Source organism: Stegostoma tigrinum, chromosome 37 (assembly GCF_030684315.1).
Source record: "Stegostoma tigrinum isolate sSteTig4 chromosome 37, sSteTig4.hap1, whole genome shotgun sequence".
Taxonomy (NCBI): domain Eukaryota; kingdom Metazoa; phylum Chordata; class Chondrichthyes; order Orectolobiformes; family Stegostomatidae; genus Stegostoma; species Stegostoma tigrinum.
In genome coordinates this window covers 21,430,196-21,454,308 of record NC_081390.1, presented here as the reverse complement: position 1 = coordinate 21,454,308, position 24,113 = coordinate 21,430,196, and the positions used below count along the sequence as shown (strand labels likewise).

The following is a 24,113-nucleotide window of genomic DNA, read 5'->3' as shown; positions in this document are numbered from 1 at the left end:
TCCGCCTAACTGATCTCCCTCTGGATGTCCTCCTGACTGACACAACCTCGCTCTGAACAAGGTAGACCTTTTGACTGACTCTCCTTATGAGTCTCGACTGCGTCTATGACCTTTCTCTGCACCAGCCAAGCCCTTTGATCAATCCCTAATACGACTAGATAGCCTTCCAGGCTGACTTTGCTCTGAACAAGCTAAGCCTTCTGACTGTGACCCTCCTCAGAATGGCTTGGCCTTTGGTGGACCTCCTGAATAACATACTTTGAATAAATCATATGTTTGATGACCTACAACCACACCTTCTCTGAAACAAGGCAACCGTTGAAACAAACATAAAATCTCTTGAACGCAACCAGCCAGCCAGTCAGCATCTGCAAGGGGAACAGACCACTTCATATTTCTACTTTCAAAATGAATGAGTGCCCGATTGTTTTCAGCCGATGAAGGAACAGTGCTCCGAAAGTTCGCTGTTTCAAATAGACCTGTTGGACTATAATCTGGTGTCATGTGATCTCTGATTTTGTCCATGTGACACACACAGACGCTCACCCACTCACATGTGCCTATTCGCTTACTCACTCTTTTCCTCTCACACACATAAATGTACACATTCACTCACACTGACACACATGGTTACGCTGATTCATCATGTATACTTGCTCACTCAGACTCACATACTCACTCATTTATATATGCCCCATTTCCATACACTAATTCACTCACACTCACACACATACATATGCCAATTGAGTCGCTCACTTACACACACATGCACTCGCTCACTGAACTTTTAAGAAAGATCTCTAACTATAAATTCAGAAGAATTAATGGAAAATATTTATAACTAATGTTCTGCAGAGCCTGAAATTTGGGTTTCTACCTGTATTTCTTCATATTCTAGTGCAGAGCAATAACAGGCTGTGATGGTTTTACTAATTTTAATGAGCTGTCAGTTACCCGTTGTCTCTTGTGAGTAAAACTGTCCCTTTATTAGGTCAATAAACACATGAGATGAAAAAAAGAATATCCTTTAATGTTCCCTGTAGTCATTTTAGGAAACGGTGTGTGCTTTGAATGGTCTGTTCAGCGAACCCTCAACAAATACTGTGATCCAGTGAGATATGACTGGCATTATCCAAAGTGTTGCATCCAGCTCCCACTACACTTTGAACTGAAGACTACAAATGCTGGAGATCACATCTGGTCAGGCAGCATCCATGGAGAGAGAACAAGCTAGAGCTTTGAGTCTAGATGACTCAAAATGTGAGCTTGCTGTCTCTCCACAGATGCTGCTTGACCCGCTGTGACCTCCAGCATACGTTGTCTTCAGTACAGATCCCAGCATCTGCAGGGATTTGCCCCCACTGCATTTTATTCTCTTCATGTCTCTGAGTTCCATTCCCAGGGATCTTGGACAATGCTCCTGATATTATAGCTACTTTGTGTGCCGTGCAAGGTGAGCAGTATTTAGTCAAGTCTCTTGTTTCTGGGGAAGCCCTAGGTTCATTTCCAGTGCTGCTAAATCCAATTTGACGGCATTCAGGAACCTGTCACCAGACATGAACCCACCAGTTGACTGTCTGCCCATTTGACTTCGCTGTCTCACGTTGGAATGGAGTGTGTGTGTGTGTGTGTGTGTGTGTGTGTGTGTGTGTGTGTGTGTGTGTGTGTGTGTGTGTGTGTGTAAAAGTACATGCAGCCCTGAGTAATTTGTGATGTGTCCGCTAGGTTTGTTTTCATCATTGGGACATCCGTGGCCCTGTCCTTCAGTGCCATGCTCCGTTGAGGCATTCACCGTTTGCAGCTGTTACAAAAGTTAACCTGGAGAACCATCATCCTGTCGCTGATTGGAGCTTTTTACATCAATTATGGCCCAGTTGATGGTCCCTGTAAGCACATGAGCTCAGTGCTCTGGTTGTTGACCGTGTGATTGAAACTGGGGTGAACACGCATGTGCTTTCATTGCTTATAAATGTTTACAGACCGTCATGTCTACCTGCACTAATCCCATTTTCCATCTCTTGGCCTGTGGTCCTGGAACTTATGGCAACACGAGCCAATATCTAAATGCTGCTTAAATGTTATGAGGGTTTTTGACTCCATCACTTTTTAACGCAGTGATTTCCAGATTCCCACTGCCTTCTGAGTGAAAAGAATTGTCCTTAACTTTCCTCTTTGTCTGCTACCTCTTACCTAGAATCCATTGCTGTGGCAGTTACCCTTCAGCTAATGGAAAAAGCACCTTTATGTCTATATTATCCATGTCCCTCATAGCCTTATACACCAAGTGGCAGAGGGATGAATAAAGAATATCATTGTATCCTCCACCCTTAACAAAGTTATAACACTGTAGCCCTAAAGTTTGTAGATACACAGAGGAGGTCTGATTTTCCAGAGACGGTGGGCGTTGACCTTTCTCTTGAGCTGCCATAGTACTTTTTCTGATAATCCTCCCCCAATGGTATCAGGCAGACAATGCCAAGAAATTGAATCCAGCGGAACATTGAACTGTGTCCATCTCTGGATGATTCATTTATGACCTGAATGACAGCTGGGAGGCCGTCGCTCCCAGGGTGTAGATGCTTGTGTCTGTAGTGATGGAGTTCTTGGGAGGTGGAGATCTAGTTCAAGCAATCTTGCTGATTTGTTGCATGATTTACTGAGACTGTTGTGCACTGAGGGAGATAGAGCAGACATTGGGTCCAATAACAGGTGCCAGGTAAGTAGCCCCTCTTAATCTAGTGTTTGAGCAGAGGTGCTGATACATCTGGGAAAGTAGTGAATCTTATTATTCCATCCAGCACCCGTGTCAACTCTGAGGATTACTAACTTCTGTTCATTGCAGTTTAATTGCTTCTTGTTTCTAGGTAATGCCCACAGAGCAACTGACATTCTGTATTTCCTTTTGCCTTCACTATGCCACAGTACATACACTTAAATAATTCCTAGTTATATTGAAACACCCCAATACATTTATTAGCAATGATTTAGATGCTAGGAATACTGCAGCAAGTAACTCACCTCCTGACTCGCCAAAGCCTATAAACAAGACTCAAGTCAGCAGTGTGATGGAATACTCCCCACCTGCCTGAATGGGTGCAGTTCCAACAGCACTCAAAGTTTTACATCACCCAGGAGAAGGCAGCTCACTTGATTGGCACCACGTGCACGAGCATTCCTTCCAACACCGATGCCCAGTAGCAGCAGTGTGTACTATGTACAAGGTGCACTGAGAAATCCACCTGTGATCCTTAGACAGCACCTTTCACATCACGGGGGAGGTGATGGCCGAGTGGTACAATTGCTGGACTGTTAATACAGAGGCCCAGGTAACATCCTGAGGACCTGGGTTCAAATCCAGACGGCGGAATTTGAATTAAATAAATATCCGGAGTTAAGAATCTAATGATGACCATGAATCCATTGTCGTTTGTTGAGAAAACCCATCTGGTTCACTAGTGTCCTATAGGGAAGGAAACTGCCATCCTTACCTGGTCTGGCCTACATGTGACTCCAGAACAACAGCAATGTGGTTGACTCTGAGTTGCCCTCTGGGCAATTAGGGATGGGTAATAAATGGCTGCCTAGCCAGCAATGCCCTCGTCCCGTGCATGAATAAAATAAAAGTGACCACATCCATCTGGAAGGACAAAGGGCAGCAGATATATGGGAACAACACCACCCACAAGCTTCCCCCCCAAGCCACTCACATCTTGTCCTTCTACATGCTACAAGTCACAGGTTTGTTATTTTGTTCCTTTTCTAGCTTTCCTGCTTGGAGATTCCCTCATTCTGAGCAGGGGTAAGATTCCATGGATCCACACAGGGTTCTGCTGGAGCAGTGTTCCTGTAAAAAAAAAAACACATGTTGGACAAGCATATGGACGTACATGGAATAGTGTAGGTTAGATGGGCTTCAGGTTAGTATGACAGGTCGGCACAACATGGAGGGCCGAAGGGCCTGTACTGTGCTGTAATGTTCTATGTTCTATAAAAGCAAAAGCAGAAATTACTGAAAAGCTTAGCAGTTCTGGCAACATCTGTGGAGAGAAATCAGTGTTAATATTTTGGTTCGAGTGACCGTTCCTCAGAATCGATGGTAGTTCAGAAAATATTGGTTTATATGCAGGAGATAGGGTGGGGGGGGGGGAGTGGGTAAGGAATAAATGATGCTATTACAAACAACCCATGGTCAGCCATGAACAGTCCCCATTAATTGCTATTCACCCTCCCAGTCAGATTGTTATCCACTCCTTTGTATGTCCAACCGTTCATCTCTCTCTTTGGGATCTATTTCCATCTATCATTTACTCCTTAACCCCCTGCCCCAATCCTATCTTCTGCATATAAACCACCATTTTCCTGGCTACCATCAATTCTGAGGAAGCATCACTCAGCCCGAAACGTTAACTCTGAATTTTCTTCCCAGATGCTGCCAGGACTCCTGACTTTTTCTAGAAACTTCTGATTTTCAACATCTGCAGTTTTTTCAGTTTTTGTTGGAATTAAAAGTTCGCTGTGTCTGGAAGTACTTCAGGGTTGTGCTCTGTCGTGATGGCTGTCATATTTCTGTGAAATATGTATTAGACTACTAAAACTATTTTTAAGATTCGTGGTGGCTCAGTGGTTCGCACTGCTGCCGTACAGCGTCAGGGACCCAGTTTGATTCCACCCTCAGGCGACTGTATGTGTGGAGTTTGCACATTCTCCTTGCGTCTGCGTGGGTTTCCTCCGGGTGCTCTAGTTTCCTCCCACAGTGCAAAGATGTGCAGGCTAGGTGGATTGGCCATGCTAAATTACCCCATAGTGACCAGGGATGTGTTTGCCATGGGAAATATTGGGTGGGGGTGGGTCTGTGTGTGATGCCCTTTGAAGGGTTGGTGTGGACTTGTTGGACCAAATGGCCAGTTTCCACGCTGTAGGTACACATAAGATTTGGTAATCCCCCAGAACTTGATGAATCTAATGCGCAAACAGGTGTTAGTGACTGACTTGAAAGAGGGAAAAATAATTTGGGGGCTAATTTTTAAATTAGCTCGCAATGAGTAGATTGAGGCAAATGATGGTGTAGGTTGCCTGGTTCTTAAAGGACCTGTCTGATTATCGTCGAGTAATTGCTTCTTTAAATTAATGGCCAACCAGTGGAAGGTGAAAGTTGCCGCAATCTGTTCTTGGGCACCAGACACCAATGCACACAGACTGGAAAATCGCTTCCTATTATCCAGATGCTTTTCTGTTCCAGACTAACTGTTGCTCAGCATCAATGAAAGACTAGAGACATTGCTGGCTAGTTTTTACCAGACACACATTATTTTATCAACGTCAGACATTCCAAAGTAGGTACTTTGGTCTGCAGAGCTGCACATTAACATGCCATTATTGTACCTCACTCAGTGGAAAAGATAGCTCAGTAATCCAGTTTAAAAAAAATTACTAGCAATAATCTGATTCAGAGAATTCTTGTGAATTATGATCAAATCACTCCAACTATTTGAACCAGACAGCCATATGATTTATTAGCAGTCCCAAGAGATGCAGTACATTCTTGCAGCAAGGCAAAATCCTTTAAAAAGCCATCATTTCTCTCTCTGATACCAGAAGACCTTTTGGCCTGGAAACCATTTGCATTCAGGCAAGATTTCAGTGGCAGCCCTGTGCTGCTGCCCCAGTACATGAGAAGCCTTGGGAAGTATTTGTCCTCTGGCATTGTTGGCAAGTGGGCAACAGTGGTCTGACCCCAAGAAGCAATGCAAAGGTCACCAAAGGCGAGGAAGTTGGCTGGTGACAATATAGGAACCTTTAACGCCAGATCCATGACCACTCCAGGAGGAATGAGCAGGACCTCTTAAAGGACCTGTCTGATTATGGTCAAATAATTGCTTCTGCAACGGGAAGGCTGGAGATTGGAAGATTGCTAGAATTTGAAATTGCATCCCACGGGGGTCAGGATCCACGAAGGGAAAAGATTGGAAATTAAGTTGCAAGGGATGGGATTAGGGATCTACAAGGGTGTGGAAATCAAGAGATTGAAAATGGTGTATCAGAGACCTTTGTGGTGGAGATTGGAATTGGCTGAAGGTCAGAAAAGTGGTTGCAAGGGGATCAGAGATCTGGAAGGGCTTGAAATCTAAGAAAGAAAGGAGCTTAGAAATGGGATTGCCAGAGAATCATAAATCTTTCAAGGCAGAGACTGTGAGATGGTATCACAGAGATAGAGGAGATGGGCACATGGACATTGGCAGGTGAGTGCTTGACAGCACCCATTAGTTTAATGTGGAATGAGGAGGTGTGTGGATTCACCAGGATCATGACAAGGAGCTATAGTCTGGCAGGAAACCTACCTCCTATCTGCATTTCTTTTAAATGCAATTCTGTGCTAGGATTATGAAGCTTTATAATTATTCTGTACTTTCTAAGGTGCATTTACATTGCAAAACCAGTGATGGATCTTGGCAGAAAATGGGATGCAGCTTTTCTTAGATCTTTACAATTGAGTCAGATCTGTCTTCTTATACCTGATACTCTGTGAAGAATGTTATTGGTGCAATATTAATGGTGGCAGAGACACAACATGAGTGGCTATCATCCGGCCACATAAAATCACCTTCATGTATCTGACACTCAGCAATATACATAGGAGGCATGCAGTGTTTATTGGAACCATACAGTGTGTGGCCAGGCTGAATGAACTGGCACTGACTAGCTACTATACATTTTCAATTGATGTTCTTTCCTCCTCGTAACTTGTCTGACAGAAATTGCATCTGTAAATGTTATGGATGATGCAATATACTGCACATCTGCTGGTAAAGATGGTTTTTAATTAAGTAATGAGCTGATTTTAATAAATCTCTTTCCAAGACTGCATCAAAGTTCAGGGTTAATTCTCCAGCGAAGTGATGATTTATATGCTGCTGATGTGCTTGTTCTGTCACATACAGAGTGCTGACCACACTTAATCACACAAGTTTTTTTTTATTTTAGCATTTTCTCTGCGTTATTCAAAAATCATCAGTGATGCTTTAAAGCACTTTTTCTACCAATAGTGAAGTCCTTCTACACAAGTCAAAATTCTGAAGGATGGTGCTAATTCTGAAGGAAAGCTGGAATATTCTGTTCACAAAAAAAAGTTACTGCTCATGAAGCAGCCATTCCTAGCAATTAAATGCAGTGTGGACATATCAGCTGTAATATTGCAGTTAGTGACTTTGGCGACAAATTATTGTGAAATATGTGTGAAAATTGGCATTTTGGTTTGCAAACCTCAGCTCCAAAAACAGATCTCAGAATTTGACTCATGCCGTTCCGGTGGATCATTGACCCTGAGCATTGGCCTTAACATTGCACAGTAAAAACATCACACTTGCTAATTCAAAGAAGGTGCTGACCCTTTTTAAAATATTAGCAGAAGCAATTGTCAGTGAAGCAGTCAAAGTTGATTTGCTCATTGGCATACACAATGTGTAATTCAATGCCTTTGTGTATATCACCAAGTGAAACTTAGTGAAACAAATCATTGAAAAACTGAATTAGCCTGATGTAAATGACCAAAATAAAAACAACATACTGTGGATGCTGGAGATCTGAAATAGAAACAAATAGAAACATGCTAGAGAACCTGAGCAGGTTTGGCGGTGTCAGTGTGGAGACAAAGCAAGTTAACATTTCAATTCCAACTTTCTAAAGCAGTTATATTTCTCCAGCATTTTTGGTGTAAATGACCAAACCAACACAAGTTACAGTCCCTCTGTTGAAGCCAGTATGAATTATAAACAAAATGCATGAGTGCAGTGAGAACTGACACCAGCAACAGATTATGGAACAGGAGCTCTTGCTCTGTGAGGCAAGATAGAAATTCAATCTCCTGAAGACCAAGGCAGACACCTGATCATCGGGTGTCCTTTGACTGTGGTCTCAGTGGTGGTTTGCAGAGTAACATTGTAAAGATCATCAGTAATCAAATACAGGAATTGACTGCTTCAGGAAATGATATAGAGGTTGCTAGTGTTGGTGAGAAGCTGAAAGCACTGCTTTACAGGGACCATAAAAATCGTATACGGGTGATGTTCAAGGAAGTGGGCCATAAACCACTTGAGGTAGCAGGGTAGCTCTGTGGTTAGTATTTCTACCTCACAGCGCCAGGTTCCTGGGTTTGGTCTCTCCCTCGGATGACATTCTCCCCGTTTTTGTGTGAGTTTCCTCCAGGTGCTCCAGTTTCATCCCACTGTCCAAAGGTGTGTAGATTATGTGGATTGGCCATGCTAAATTGCCCCATAGTGTCCAGCAATGTGTAGGCTATTTGGATTAGCCATGGAAAACGTAGGGTTAAAGGGATAGGGTGGGTCTGGGTGTGACGCTCAGCACAGATTGCTGTGGGATTGATGGGTTAAATACTCTGCTTCCACATTGTACGGATTCTATGATTCCATGAACACCACCACCTTCAAGTTCCCCTCCAAACTACCCACCATCCTGACTTGGAAATATGTCATTGTTCCTTCACTGTTGCTGCGTCAAAATCCTGGAATTCTCTCCCTAATGGTATTGTGGGTCAACCTACAGCAGGTGGACTGCAGCAGGTCAAGAAGGCATCTCACCACCACCTTCTCAAGGAGCAAGTTGGGACAAGCGATCAATGCTGACCAGGCAGAGACATCCACCTCCCACAAATGAATAAATAAAATAAAAAATTGACAATGCTTCAGTTATTGTCTTTGTTGAACTCTGCCTTTGAATTTGGCAAAAGTTGCATTCTATTCAAATATTTAAATCCAAGATTTCTCCAAAGGCTGAGAAGACACCAACCTTATCTTTTGAAACTTATGTCTTATCATGTTTTCTGAAATGCATTTGGATCTACATTTCCTTCCATTACTCCAATACACAACAGTCAATAGTTAGCTGTTTTACAGCCTTTTGATCATAAGTACTGCCCCCATTTTCTTGGAGAGGAGTACCTCTGCAACCATTTATAGCTCAGTTGAAGTGATCCTTTGCTCCTTCTGTTCTCTCACTACCAAACCCTCAGCCCCAGTAGCAGCACCCATTTCTTCATTAATGCTGATATTTTTTGGATGGCAGGTTTTATGCACTCGTTAACCCGAGAGTCAGCGGGATTGCATCACCACAATAGTGGCAACTGCTGGTTTAGGGGCAGGTCCATCAACCCAACAGTGCCAGTGCCAGCTGTGGCCAGCACTGAGCCTATAAGCGGTGCCCAAATTGCAATTCCTGGTGGTGGGCACCTATACAGTCAGTGGGTCTTGCAACAGAGAGGGGAGTTTAAATCCTGGGGCATGGAGTTGGGGGGGTTGTGGTGAAGGAGGATTGTGGGGTGGTCTTGATGGAAAGACAAAGCTGGAGGGAACATCTGCTCGCATCAGATTTTTGGAGTGGGGGATAAGGAGCCCTTGAGGGAGGTGCCAACTTCAAGACAGTTCCCAGCCAAGGCCCAGGCATAGTGATCTGCTGGGCTTTGCCACAGAAACACTCTCTGCCAGTCTTAAAATTGAGGCCTAGTAGGAGGTAGCTATTAAACGACAGCTAGGGCCACTTAAGGGCTTCAGGTCTGTGCTGTGTTTCGCAGCAGGGGCTGGTATCCTGTCATCAAGTTACCCTGTATTTACACATGCACAGTACACTGGCTGTGACCAGCTAGCTCAGAGTCAGTCCCCTGACTGAGCTGATTCTGAATCTCCTGTTTGTATCTGTCAGCCATGGCTCCCTGATTGGCCCCGATTAACAACCCCAATCAAGGATCTCATGTGTCAATAAGAGCCATCTAGTTTCAATCACTACACACAAATCAAGTAAATTTAACGCATTTCAATTAAAACTTTCACTTCATATTCTTTACCTTGCCTCATTTCACAAAAAAAGTTAGTCAACTCACTATCTGCATTAGCAAACTCATAATTTTCCAGTTGCCGTCGATGATGGTGGGAAGCAGTGATGTAGTGTTAATGACAGTGGACGAGTAATCTGAAACTTTCAGAGATAATAGGAAGTGCAGATGCTGGAGAAGCTGAGATAGCCTAGACCCTTCTTGAAAGGTCTAGGCCCATAACGTCAGCCCTTCCTGCTCCTCTGATGCTGCTTGGCCTGCTGTGTTCATCCAGCTCCACACCTTGTTATCTCAGTAATTTGAAACCCCAAGCTAATGTTCTGAGCTCAAATCCTGAAGCTGGAATTTGAATTCATCAAAAAAAAGGCATTAAACAGCTGACTCAGTGGTGATTGTGCAACTACTGTTGACTGCCATAAAAACCCATCTTAATCATCGCTGCCCTTTCAGGAAGGAAGTCTGCTGTCATCACCCAGTATGGCCTCATTGTTACTCCAGACCTCAGCATAATGGTCAGCTCTTAACTGCCCTACGAAACAGGCCAGAGAGCCATTTAGCTCCCAAGGGCAATTAGGGATGGACAATAAATGCTAGTTCATCCAGTGATGGCCATATCGCAGTAAGTTAATAAATGACCTCTCGGGTTATGCAACATTCCCTCTAAGCTGCGTAGCTGTTGCATGGCTTCTACTTCCTGATGCTGCTATCACTGTCTTTGTAGAAAGGAGATAATTTGGAGGGTAAATAGCTCCAGGGTGGACAATGATCTCAATCTCTGCAGCTCTCACTGGCCACAAAAGGCTCTCCATAGTTTGCTGTTGTTGGCATGACAAATACGTATTTTTAAATGTCAATTCTAGTGGTGGACATCTATGAAATTTGTTCACAGTTACCCTGCTACAACAGTATTAATGTTAAGTATTTTGTCTCCTGGAGGCTATGAAGTCAATTTTTAACCTTAGAGACTAATTATTCATTCTGGCAGCTTGTTGGCATGGTTTACCTTCCTCCCATTTCCATGCTTATACTCCCAGTGCAGTTTAAAATTAAGTCCACAAGCCTCCCAACTTGAGACGGAGGGAGGTGGTTGACCCAAGCAATGTTTAATCCTATCTCCGTGGAGCTTGCAAATGAAGGAGAAGATTGCAGCCCATGAGGAACCTGACAGCAGGAGGTTTAATACCCTGTTCAGTTTCACTATGGACAATTTGTCTTTGCTGAGACTCTAGACTGTGTTCCAAGAAGACATCTGTTCTGGCATGGGAACAGGCACAATTTGAAGCAAGAGAGGAGTATTAATGCTTTTAGTTTATAGTGTGCTTCAATGTTTTCAATGGGTTAGAACATGTAGCATAAACCAGGGAGAGTTGAGTTCATGCTTTACATCAGTCTGATGAAGAGTCATCTAGATTTGAAATGTTAGCTTGCTCTCTCTTCATGGATTCTGCCTGACTGCAGTGTTCTCCAACATTTATTGTTTTTGGAGTTGGGTTCAAATTGAGTCAGTTATCTGGACTTTTGACCCTTGTGACAATGTCATATGCCTTGGTTAGATAGAAGTCTTGTCGTTTGTTGATACACATATATTCATCAGCACGGTGGCTCAGTGGTGAGCACTGCTGCCTCACAGCACCAGGGACCTGGGTTCGATTCCACCCTCAGGTCTGTGTGGTGTTTCCACATTCTCCCCGTGTCTGTGTGAGTTTCTTCCGGGTGCTATAGTTTCCTTCCACCATCCAAAGACGTGCAGGTTAGGTGGATTGGCTGTGCTAAATTACACCATAGTGCCAGGGAGATACAGGCTAGGTGGGTTAGCCATTGAAAATGCAGGGTTATAGGGTAAGGAGTGGGTTGGTCTTTGGAAGGTTGGCATGGACTTGATGGGCCTAATGGCCTGTTTCCACACTATTGGCATTCTATGTGAAGATCTTGAACTTTGACGCTTTGTCCTAGTTGAGGCTGGGATTACAATCTGCAAATTCTTTCATCATGCTCTCGTACCATTCTTTCCAACAAGACATTATATGTATGTGGTAAGAAGGTGTGAGGCAGGAACTGTACAGCTGTGTCTTCCAAGCATGAGATCTGTAATTGAATGTAAGTCATTGCCTTGAGAAGTAGCACCTAGATTTTATATGGCTATCTGAAAATCTTAATAAATGGCTTTGCAAATAATGATCATGACCTTTACCGTATGAACAGTACATTTCACATGATGATTATGTTGAGGATAGTGAGCGTGGAGGTAATGTTTGGAATAATACCTCACTTTTCTTGCACATGTCTTGGAAGAATGCATTAGTGCACTGTGGGCTGTTGTTGGGCACAATTTGTCGAGGAATACCAAACATACTGAATGAAGCTATGAATAAGTCAACAATTTTTGCACTGATGCTAGCTTTGATTTCTCTCAAGCAAAGGAACTGGGTGAAATAGTGGTAAGAGTATCTGGAATTAGCATCTGTCAGCCTGATTACCTGTTGTACCTCTGTGTTGAATCTCCACAAGTAGATGTTACTGTCATGGCGATGCACTTCAGAGACTTTTGACAGATAATTTCCAATGGTTTGTGGTCAGTTTGAACACTGAAGTTCTTGATTAATAAGTACACATGAAACCACTGTATTCCAGAAACTAAAGTGAGAAATTCCCTTTCTGTGTTGCTGCGTTGGATCTGAGTTGCCATGAAGGCTTTAGAACTGAACACAATTGACTTGTCAACATGTAATAGACATACCCTTAAGCCTTACTCAATTGCATCTACTTCCAAGGTAATAAGTTAAAGAGATCATAGTATTGAAGAATGCACTTACTGGAAGATTTTTGAAAGACTGAAAGATATTTTGGTGATCGTCCTATCACATGGATTGTGTGTCTTTGTGAAGCTAATCTCATAGATGAGACACTTTGATCACAAATTTCAGAATACTCAGGGATAAAAAATTGAAGGAACTGAGACACTTTTGTAAGTCACCTTTGTCTTATGGTGTAGCATCATTTGTATATCATCTATTTTGGTAGGCTCTGTGCGTATCAGTACACCAATGGTGGAGGGTCCAATTGGCTCAACAATGCAAAACATTGTGGGTATCCATCCTGAGCAGTATTGAGATTTATAACAGCTAATGTCAATGCATGGATGTCAGACCTGTTGTAAGCAGTTAGTTTATCATGTGCAGATTGTATCGCATTGTCCCAGTTTCCTGAGTACATCTTGTGCTGCTGGGGAGAATTGTGATGCATTTTGTGTTTCTTTGAGCACATGAATGTTTTGCACATTTTAGCCCAATATCCTCTAGTGAATGCACCTTGCACATATCCAAATGTGTTAGAGACTTTTCTTGTGGACAAGACAGTCCACATATTGGACAAGATTTTGATATTTTACCGACCCTGCTGACGACAGTAATTATGGTTGCAGGGTCAAGTACCTGTAGATGCTGCTATCCTGCTGCAATTGTTTCAAATCTGCCTCTTCCTTCTGCCAGTGTAGGCGTAGAGACCAGTTTCCATCAGCCTTTCATCAAAATTAGCTTCGGTGAAATTTCATTCTGTACATTTGCATCAACACCTGGATCTGTGCATTTATCACTCAAAGTACCAGAGAATTTTATTCTTCACAATCCCTTTATTCCCCAAAGTGATAAGAAGTTTGACTTCCAGTCTTTCTTTACAAGTTTTCCGTTGAACTAACACGTAAGGATTGTTTGTTTCCTTAAACATCTGGATGTTAGATCAAATGTTACCAGATTGTCTATCCATATGTAAATGTTTACATTCCATTCTTTTGAGCTGTTAAAGCACCCATGATACTTTTGTTGTTTTTACATTAATTTGGAGAGGCAAGATGGTAGATTCAACCAACCTTGGGGCGCAGGTAAAGCTTTTTTTTGTTTAAAATGTTTTTCCAGTGTACTTGTTCTGTATTTTCTTCTTGGAGCAAGTGTAGTAGTTGGGAACTATCCTTATGGCACCTATTAAAAATCCTGTTCCTAAAATCTTGGCTCTACATTGGCAGAAGGGTCCTGACCTGAGACAACAGCTTTCTTGCACCTCTGACGCTGTCTGGCCTGCTGTGTTCCTCCAGCTCTATACCTTGTTATCTCAGGTTCTTTGCTTTCTTTTCTTCTGAAAGAGACAGTGTACTCACAAACTGTTTCTTGATTCAGTACCACTTTGGCCTCAATCTTTTGTCTTAATGTCACATTCTTTTATTATGTATGACTTCTGTCATTAATATAGGTGCCATGGTAAGGTGATATAAAACACTCACTGTATTTTTCATGTAAAAGTACACATGACAATAAATTTCTATTTTATTAAGTTCTATTCTATTCTAATCTGAGTAAATCGAACTTTAGTTTTGAACTCAGGCAAGTGGTGAAAAATGACCGTCAAGAAAGGAATGTTTTACATCAGCCACATCTTAGGTTTGTTCAACACCTTTGTATCAGTTCTATGACTCTTTGATCTGTTGCTTATAAATTCTGTATCAGATGCAACCTGTCTCACTGACACCTGAAGAAGGAGCGGGACTCTGAAAGCTTGTGTCTTCAAACAAAATTTTTGGTGTATAATCTGGTATTAAGTCACTTTTGACCAATTTTATTTCAAACAACCTGTTCATGTGTGTCATAGCATGCTTCTGAAACAGGTGGGATTTTAACTTACTCAGAGAACAGAAGCTATTTTATAATCAGTCTATTCAAATATAGTATTACATATTCTGGAGCAGATGGGATTTGAACCAGGGTCTCCTGATCCGGAGGTGGGAACACTAACACTGTACCAGAAGAGAGCTCTCCCTCTAAAAAGACTCAATGTATTTCTTTAACCTATGTTTTAATCAACTGTTCAGAAATGTTATTAGACATTTATGGAAAAGGTGGGACTTGAGCCCAGAACTCTAAGTTCAGGGGTTGGGATTCAATCACTGGGCCAGAAGAGAGGCCTGAGACTGGTGTTTAAAACCAACACCTTAGACTGCTAGGCCATTCTACCACCCAAAGAATCAATGTTCTAAAAAAAAGTAACATCTTTCTAATCACCTTGTTCTGATATGTTATTACATACCTCTGCAGCAGGTGGTGCTGAACTCAGGCCTCCCAGTCCAGGGTAGGGATGCTACCACTGCACCACAAGCAAGCCCTTGAAGAATCAATGCCTGCTCCATAGATAATAGACTGCATCTGATGCTTATTGCGAAAGGACTACTTTTCTTTTATGTTACATGTCAATTAATCAATTGGAAACATGAGTGATTTATAGTAGCGGTTAATAGATGAAAAAAATGCCAGAGGTGAATTAATGATGGCAAAAAAAACTGTTGAGTTGTGTGTAAGCGCAATTCTCTCTCTATCTGTTTCCCTCACCTTTGGGGGTCTTCATAGCCTTAGAATTAGAGGGGGTAAATTTAAAACGGAAATAAGGAGACATTTCTTCAGCCAGAGAGTGGTGGGCCTGTGGAATTCATTGCCACGGAGTGCAGTGGAGGCCGGGACATTAAATGCCTTCAAGGCAGAGATCGATAAATTCTTGATCTCACAAGGAACCAAGGGCTATGGGGAGATTGCACGGAAGTGGAGTTGAAATGCCCATAAGCCATGATTTAAATGGCGGAGTGGACTCAATGGGCCGAATGGCCTTACTTCCACTCTTATGTCTTATGGTTTTATGGTCTTGCCAGGTATTGTACAAAATTTGATTAATTGGAAAGGTGGGTGATTTAGGAGTGATGGGTAACAGGTAAAAACTGCCATAGGTGATGGGAAAAAGCCATTCAGTTGTGTGTGATAATACTTTTGGATATAGAGGGAAGAAAAGGACTGAATTTTCCCAATTGAGGAAGTTGGTTAGGGAGCAGTGAAAACAGACAGGAGTTTGTATTGAACAATGAGATGCAAACAAACACTTATGGGATATATAGACTGACTTCAGCTTTGGGTAAATAAATGACTAACTGTATAACAATTATAACAACTGTTTTCCTTCTTTATAGTATCATGGGAAAGGTTCAGGATCCCTGGGGTCTTACAACATCTTGGGTTCACGTACTTTGTCATTGCTGTGCTGGAGACTTGTTTTGCTGAGGAGAATCTGGAGCAATATATGGTGAGAAATTGCTCGTGATGATCAGTTGTGTAATACTGCCATGTGATGTTGGTGATTGGGGAGGAGATGGCCTAATGGTACTATCACTGGGCTGTTAAACCCGAGAGCCTGGTAATGTTCAGGGAACCTGGGTTCAAATCCTGCCGTGGCAGATAGTGGAATTTGATTTCAATAAATATCTGGAATCAGGAGTCTAATGATGACCATGAATCTGTTGCTGATTGTCAGATTAAATCCATCTGGTTCACGAATGTCCTTTAGGGAAGGAAACTGCCATTCTTACCTAGCCTGGCCTACATGTGACTCCAGACCCAGAGCAATGCGGTTGATGCTTAACTGCCCTCTGGGATGGGCAATAAATCCTGACCTAGCCAGCAATGCCCTTGAATGAATAAAGGAAAAAGTGTCCTTTCTGCATAATTCCAGGGTACAAAGGACAATAGATACGATTCTATCTACTTGGCAGTAATTATATTCCAACAGAAACAATGCTTGAAGGAGTGTGGGTGGCTCATTATTCCTCACAATTTTACAGAATCTGACACTTTTGCTACCTCTCAGACAAGTAACACAAGGTTAAACCTGGATAGGCTCGAGTCAAGCCCTTGTGTCAACTAAGCTCCTGGGTCTGACTGATCTGTAAATTTCCATCCCACATACCATCTGTTGAGATTTTTATCTTGCATATGTTTGCACGTTTGATCTTCTAAACTTCTACCTTCTCATACGTTTACATATGTTATGTTTTTTTTAAATGCCCCCAGGACTGCTTTTGGGCTCCTCTTCGAGATATTCTTGTCCACTGGCCTGAGTGGACATTCATGTTCTTGTTGGAAACAGTTTGGCTGTGTCTCACCTCTCTTCTCCCTGTCCCAGGATGCCCCAGGTAAGTCCAGAGTGCGATGGAGTAGCCAACATTGTTTTGGGCCATCATCATCATCATCATCATCATTGATGGTCCCTTGCAGATGAGGATGGCTCTCTTCCATTCTCAGGGCGAGTCAGTAGGTGGTTGCACAGAATGATGGGGCTACTGCAGGCTCTGTTACACTTGGGGCAGGTGGTGGTCTTAGGACGAGGTGGGTGGGGCGTTGGCATGGCACTCCTTACGCTGTTTATGCCTGGCTTCCGCTTTTTCTCAAGTATCAAGGTGGTCCAAGCCTTCCTGGATGCTCCTCCTCCATTTTGGGTGGTGTTGGCTCAGTGATTCCCAGGTGTCTCTGGGAATGTAGCACTTCACCAGTGAGGCCTTGAGGGTATCACTAAAGCCCAAGGGATAACAATGTCTGTCCAGTCAGCACACTGAATTAAATCAGTGTGTTAGACATAAAAATACCACATGCCTGTTATAGGGGCTAAGAGTGTCCCCAATGGTCATGCCTATCAAGAATTCAGTGAATCAGCTTTGATTTTCCATTGATTGATCTTGCTATCAGAGTAGAGGCTTAAGAGGAACTGAATTTGATGCCCGAGGCAGCAAGCATTAGTCCTGCATGTGGAAGATGAGCCCTCTCCTGCTGTTGAAACATCAAGAGGAGTTGGGAAGCTGTGGTGTGATATGGCCTGTCATGGCAACAAAAACTGTTTGGGGCGTTGCTGAGGGAGGAAACAGTCTATAATTTAGAAGAAATCTACATCAAACTTTAAAACCTTGGAGTTGCCGTCCAATGAAGCCTAAGCTTGAGTCAGTGGTGGAGAGAGGCAGCATTTAGTGAACGTCAGGACACACCAGGTCCAATTTTAACTCACTTAAATACCACTCACTTAAGCAAAGATAAAATATTTTCCAAACGTTGCAGTGTAAGGACTTCAGGGCCGTGGAGCGACCTCATGATGATATCACAAGGCTGCACATCATTAAGTAGAATTAGCACAGTGTGGGTAGAGTTGGAACAGTCCAAAATGACAGAGAAGGAGAGAGAGAGAGGGAGAATCTTGAGACCACATGGATGTAAACACATGTAAAAGATTGATTAGTTCTTACCCAATGTAACCAGAAGATTAGAACCCAATACCTCTATGATTACGATGCACAGCAGTATGTAATACCAATGGATAAGTATACTATTACTCTGAAGTTTAAGCATGAAGCCGATCCTTTGCTTCCTTGACCAGTTTGTGTTGAACTGACACTGATTGGGTGGCATTGAATGATAACAGACATATAGCAGAAAAACAGGGCAGAAAATGTGCTACAACAAAAAAGATTTGTAAACAGTTATTGTGTACAGAAGGAAATCTTTTAAACAACAAGGAGATGCTTGTAATTTGGCTCAAAATACCAAACTCTTGATAGATGCATTTACCAAACATAGCCAATAAAATAGTTGAGTGAATTAACTTGCATTTATACAGTGCTTTCCAGTAAACTTGGTTATTTTGAAGTGAATTTGCTATTTTTGAAGGAAGATGTGGCAGTCTATTTGTACTTAGATGGATCTCACACGCAACAGGAGGACCGTTATTTTGGAGTCAATGGAACTTTGGAGATTGAAGAATGAAATTTAGCTGGGAGGACTTGCTACTCTTTCATGGTGCCTTGGGATCTTCTAGACCCGCCTGAACAGTTCTGTTACCTAATTTTGATTTCTACACATTGGATATAATATTTATCCAGCAGACGGGTCTAATTGGATGGTGCCAGAGATCTCACTTCTAAGATATGAAAGGCCAAAGTTGCATCTCTCCCTCAGTACTCAGTCAAGTATCTGTGTGGATCGTACATCCATGAGATAGGCCTTAATTGGCAACTTTATCATTTGGTGGCACAAATGTGACTTTTAGATATTTATTTCTGCTGTTTACTGAGCCTGCTCAAAATACTAGCAACATATCTGATGTGAGGCTTTGCTTTGCCTTTTATGTTGTAAATCCATTATCAAAAGGCAGAACATCCCAGCATTGTGCATAGATGCTACAGAGATAACAGGAACTGCAGATGCTGGAGAATCTGAGATAACAAGGTGTGGACCTGGATGCACACAGCAGGCCAAGCAGCATTAGAGGAGCAGGAAAGCTGACGTTTCAGGTCCAGACCCTTCTGGGTCTGGACCCGAAACAACAGCTTTCCTGCTCCTCTGACATTGCTTGGCCTGTTGTGTTCATCCAACTCTACACCTTGTTGTCTCTTGTGCCTGGATGTACCTGGTTTGGCAGAGCATTGACCAAAAGCTTGGGCTTTGAATTTTGAGAAGATTTTAAGGATGCAGCAAGACAAAACATGGAAGGGGGAGGGTTTATGGCTGAAAATTCTGGAGACAGGCCTAAAGTGGTTGAAGGCTAAGTATGGGGGATGGGATCCAGGTAGTGGGGAGGAAAGGTCAGAAGACAATAAGTTGCAGGCTGAGATATTAAGCTATTGCAAATTGCAGAGATGGAGTAGGGCAAGAACAAGGAAGGAGCCAAGATAGAGTGAGAATTTTAAATTCATTTAAATGACTTTCTCTCGGGCATTTTATATGTAATTCTGTGAGAGGTCCCTCCTGAAGTGTGGAAATTGTCATCATGAAATAGCTGTGCATCTTTTGAATAATAGAAATCACTTATGGTGTTGAGGTGGCTAGCCAAACAGAGGCTGCCTTGTGTGATTTATACTGATACACAATCCAGTGTTCTCCGGTGTGTCTCAAAGCCTCAACTGTATCATTTCTTCTCAGGTCCTGGGAATTTTGGATGGTCAACTCTTGCAAGCCTCATTCAGCTGCTGTGGGAACTCTGTTTACTTATCGAGCTGTTGCTTATGATTTATTGTCTTAGATTACAGATCTTGCTGAGGGATATTAGATAATCATATCCTGTCACAGACAATAGAATCAGTGGAATGAGAGGACATTCATTTTCTCAGCCCAGCGGTGTGCCACTTTTAATCGAGAATTTTCTTCACATTTCTTTTCTTTTCTCTCTCTTTCAATATAAAACACCCAGTGGCTACAGAATACATTTGCAAACAGGATAGACGCACAGGCCTGAATTGAAGAAGTTTTCAAGCTTTCGAAATCTACCTAAGCAAAAACAAAATACATTTTTTTTTGCTGCAAAATCATTTCCTACAGTTTGACTTTTGGACAAGTTTGATTTTTATCTTCTCTTGATTGCCTCGTCCCCATCTTCCTCAAACCACTCCCCACCTCATTCTCTCCATCCCTTTTCTATTGCATCTCCCAATCCCATTTCCCTGAAGTCTCTTCCCACACCCACAGCCTAATGACTGGACCGGTAATTACACCTGTGCATTTATATATCCCTGTATATATAATCCTCCAACTAATTTACAGGTTTATGACAAAATAGTTGGATTTTGGGATTAAACTGAATACAACCTGAAGTAACTACACAGAGGCTAGTTTCCCATCACCAAGTCACCCTTTATTACATGTGCACAGTGCGTGGGCTCTGAACAGCCAGACCCTTGTCTGAGGTGACCTTCTGAATCTCCGGGGAGCTGCATGTCATAATTGAGGTAAATCTCTTGTTTATATCTGTCAGCCACGGCTTCCTGATTGGCCCAGGTTAACAACCTCAATCAAGGATCTCATAGCCCATGAGATCTACTTAGCCCTGGCTCTCAACACTACACCTCTTTAAAAGAGCTATCACAGGCATTATGGGGGAATGGCCTGTGTTGTCATTTTTCCTTCTTCTATGTAGATAATGTATGTGTGTGTTTATCTGTCTGGGTGTAATTTTATTCAAGCATATTGAATTCTACACCGAAAGTTTAGCCCTTGTTTGTTATGGGGAGGATTTTGTTTTATAAAGCGTGCATACATCCACAGGTTCCTTTGTATCAGCTTCCAGAAGGCATTGCCAGTCAGAAAGGAAATAATCATTGTAAAGAACTACAATCGCGAACTTTATCCACCATCACATTAAACTCAGGACATATTCCCAACAATAAAAAGGAAATCCCAGTGGTAATGAGTATAAGGTAGCTTGTAGTGCAATAGAAATTTTGCACACAGCTGCTAAGATTGGTTGTTGCATGGGATGGATGTGATTAAAGTTTTCAACTCCCCATTCCACCACCCCCCCGCCCCGCTTCCCCCACTCCCCACTCACCAACAGCTCCTCATGTTGCCTATGCTATCATAGAGTCATAGAATCATTCAATGTGGACACAGACCCTTCGATCCAATCAATGAGTGATGACCATAATCCCAAACTAAACTAGTCCCACCTGCCTGCACTTGGCTCATATCCCTCTGAATCTTTCCTATTCCTGCACTTATCTAAATGTCTGTTAAACTTGTAACTGTAGCTGCATCCACTGCTTCATCTGGACGTTCATTCCAGACGTGAACCACTCTCTGTATAAATATATTGACCCACTTGTCTTTCTTGAATCTTTCATCTCTCACTTTAGAAATATGCCCCCTCATCTTGAAACCCCCCACTTTAGAGGAAGGACACCTGCCATCCACCTAATCTAACCCCCCTCCCCAACTACTTTATAAATCTCTTTAAGGTCACCCTTTAACCACCTACATCCAGCGAAAAAATGTCCCAGTCTATCCATACTCACTTTATAGCTCAAATAAACTCTGTTTATGGCATGATCCTGATAAATCTCTCCTGAATCCTCTTCAGCTTAATAATATCCTTCCTGTAATGGGGAGACCAGGACTGGATACAGTATTATGCCCCTGCACCACCCATATGACTGCAATGACCCCCTACTCATGCTTTCATGCCCCCACCACCAATCCACGGATCCTGCTCATACCCTGTTCATGATAACTTATCTGACTTCCATGCCCATCAGCCACTATTTGCCATATTGAACCAAGGAATGCAATAATGTCATAAAGATAAAGTAAAAGAAATCCTTTAAAAATTCATTAAGAACCTTTTTGCTGAGAGCTCATATATTCATTAATGTATTGAAATAGCTGATATCCAGGAAAATATTGCTTGATAGACAGCTCTGGCCCTCTGAACCCTTCTGTCAATTACTAAGCGTTTATTTCCACAGAAAGCAGTTTTAGGTACTCACAGTTTCTGCTGTGCATACTTTCAATGGTTTGGACAATTGACACTATTATTTGCCTGAAGTTACTAGGTCTTTTTTTAAAGTGGAAAGTTATCAATGAATAATGTTTTTACAGCCTAATTAATCTAAGAAAGCCTCATTGATGGGATAGGTTTCATTGATTCCATACTGTGTATGATTGGGGAATGGACATGGAAGTGCCATACAGGGTAAAAGAGGCCATTGAAGATGGGTAGAAGGTAAAGAGCTGGCATAGTGTAGACAATGTGTGGGGGTGAGGGATAGAGGTCCTTATGTTTTTTTTGTTACAACAGGAATAAAGTCCCACACTTCTGAGACAGGACTTACAAATGGTTCACCCAACTCTCAACAGCCCCTGCAGCTGTTTCTAGCCACTATCTTGGGTCAGCTGACCCAGTTGTAACCTGTACTTCCCCTGTATCCCCTCCAATCAAACCACAATATTCATCCTGTCTTTCTGCCACATTGAGTGCCTAAAACTGGGGATATCTGCTGTATAGGATTAAAATTCAGCCTCTTGTTAGGTTAAAGGTACTGTATTGATACAGTTCTTATTGTAGCTCCATTGCTTCCATTTCTGTGTTACTGTCTAAATATATTATATTAACATGAGTTTAGAAATGGATGTAAAACTTACCGTGAAAAAGTGTCTGAAATTTATTTTGGAAAGGTGAGTTTTAAATAACGTTTCAACCCTAATATCACAAAGTGAGTGCAGATATAAAAGATACATTTGGCCCAAATTTCCTCTTGAGCCCAGAACTTTAGCTACAACATCTTTCTAAGATGGACCCAACCAGGTAGATTGGCCTGAGTTTAGTACCTCAGTGAAAGGCTCACGTGAAGAGATATCTCATGCAGTTGCCCACCTTCACCCCACCCTTCGGCGTTAGTGATTGATTCCTCCTGCTATACAGAAAGCTGCTTCAGATCACTTTGCCCTCTTCGCTATGTTTCAATGATTGGTCCTTGATGCCATGAAATCTTTCCAGGAACCTTGCCAGCTGGATAGTAACCAAACAGTGCACCATGAGGTAATGTAACACAAGATTGAAATAATTTATATACTTAATGTTTGTTTACTGAGAAATGTTTTAATAGTGTTGCAAAATATTGCCAGAGCAAAATGATTTCTCAACAACATTGATGTTTTGGTTTGTAATCCCATTTTATATGAGATAATAGTTTTGAGGGTGCTAATGTTTATGTTACGTTTGCTTCACTGTAGTGATTGGAACCATGGCTGGGTGGATCTTATGGACTATGGGATCCTTGATTGGGGTTATTAACCTGGGCCAATCAGGGAACCATGGCTGACAGATACAAATAGAGGATTCAGAATATCTTGTCAGTCTAATCTTTGAGCAGGCTTGGGGTGGTACGGTGGCTCAGTGGTTAGCACTACTGCCTCACAACACCAGGGACCCGGGCTCAGTTCCTTGGGTGACTGTCTATGTGGCGTTTGCACATTCTCCCAATGCCTGAGTGGGTTTCCTCTGGGTGCTTCGGTTTCTTCCCACTGTCCAAAGATGTGCAGGTTAGGTGGATTGGCCAAAGTGTACCATAGTGTCTAGACTGGGAAATGCAGGGATAGGGTAGGGGATTTGTCTGAGTGGGAAGCCATTTGGAGGATCTGTGTGGACTTCATGATGGGCCGAATGCCCTGCTTCCACAGTGTAGGCATTCTATAATTTCATGGTCACTGTGCATGTACTGTGCACATGTCGATGGAAGGTGACTTCATGATGGGATACTGGCCTCTGGGCAGTTATTTCATTCGCCTGTGCCTGTCTCCCCTCTCCAATATGCCATATGTGACATGCAGAGGGAGCAAATGCATGCGTACAAGCCCCTAAGGTCCTAATTAGACCTGACCAAACGCAGTTGTACTTGTTGCTATCAAACAACAACCTTTTTGTGATGTGAATGGTACTCTTCTGTAAATACTCTAGAGTGGTATATCCTTTTCCATTAATCAAAATGTCAGCTCAAGACAAAAGAAAGACAAACCAGTATTGGTGAGATCAGTGATAATGGGAGCTGCAGATGCTGGAGAATCCAAGGTTATAAAGTGTGAAGCTGGATGAACGCAGCAGGACAAGCAGCATCTCAGGAGCACAAAAGCTGGCGTTGCGGGCCGAGACCCTTCAT

General features: G+C 42.5%; 1 protein-coding gene across 1 annotated transcript in view; it reads left to right on the top strand.

The window, feature by feature from the left end:
- The window catches only part of si:dkey-192p21.6 (uncharacterized protein LOC565246 homolog), a 197,688-nt gene that overhangs the window by 109,747 nt on the left and 63,828 nt on the right, over positions 1-24,113 (top strand). The window contains 4 exon segments of the mRNA XM_059640359.1: positions 1,726-1,886; positions 15,840-15,952; positions 16,717-16,838; positions 22,334-22,345. Coding sequence (XP_059496342.1) covers positions 1,726-1,886; positions 15,840-15,952; positions 16,717-16,838; positions 22,334-22,345 — 408 coding nt within the window.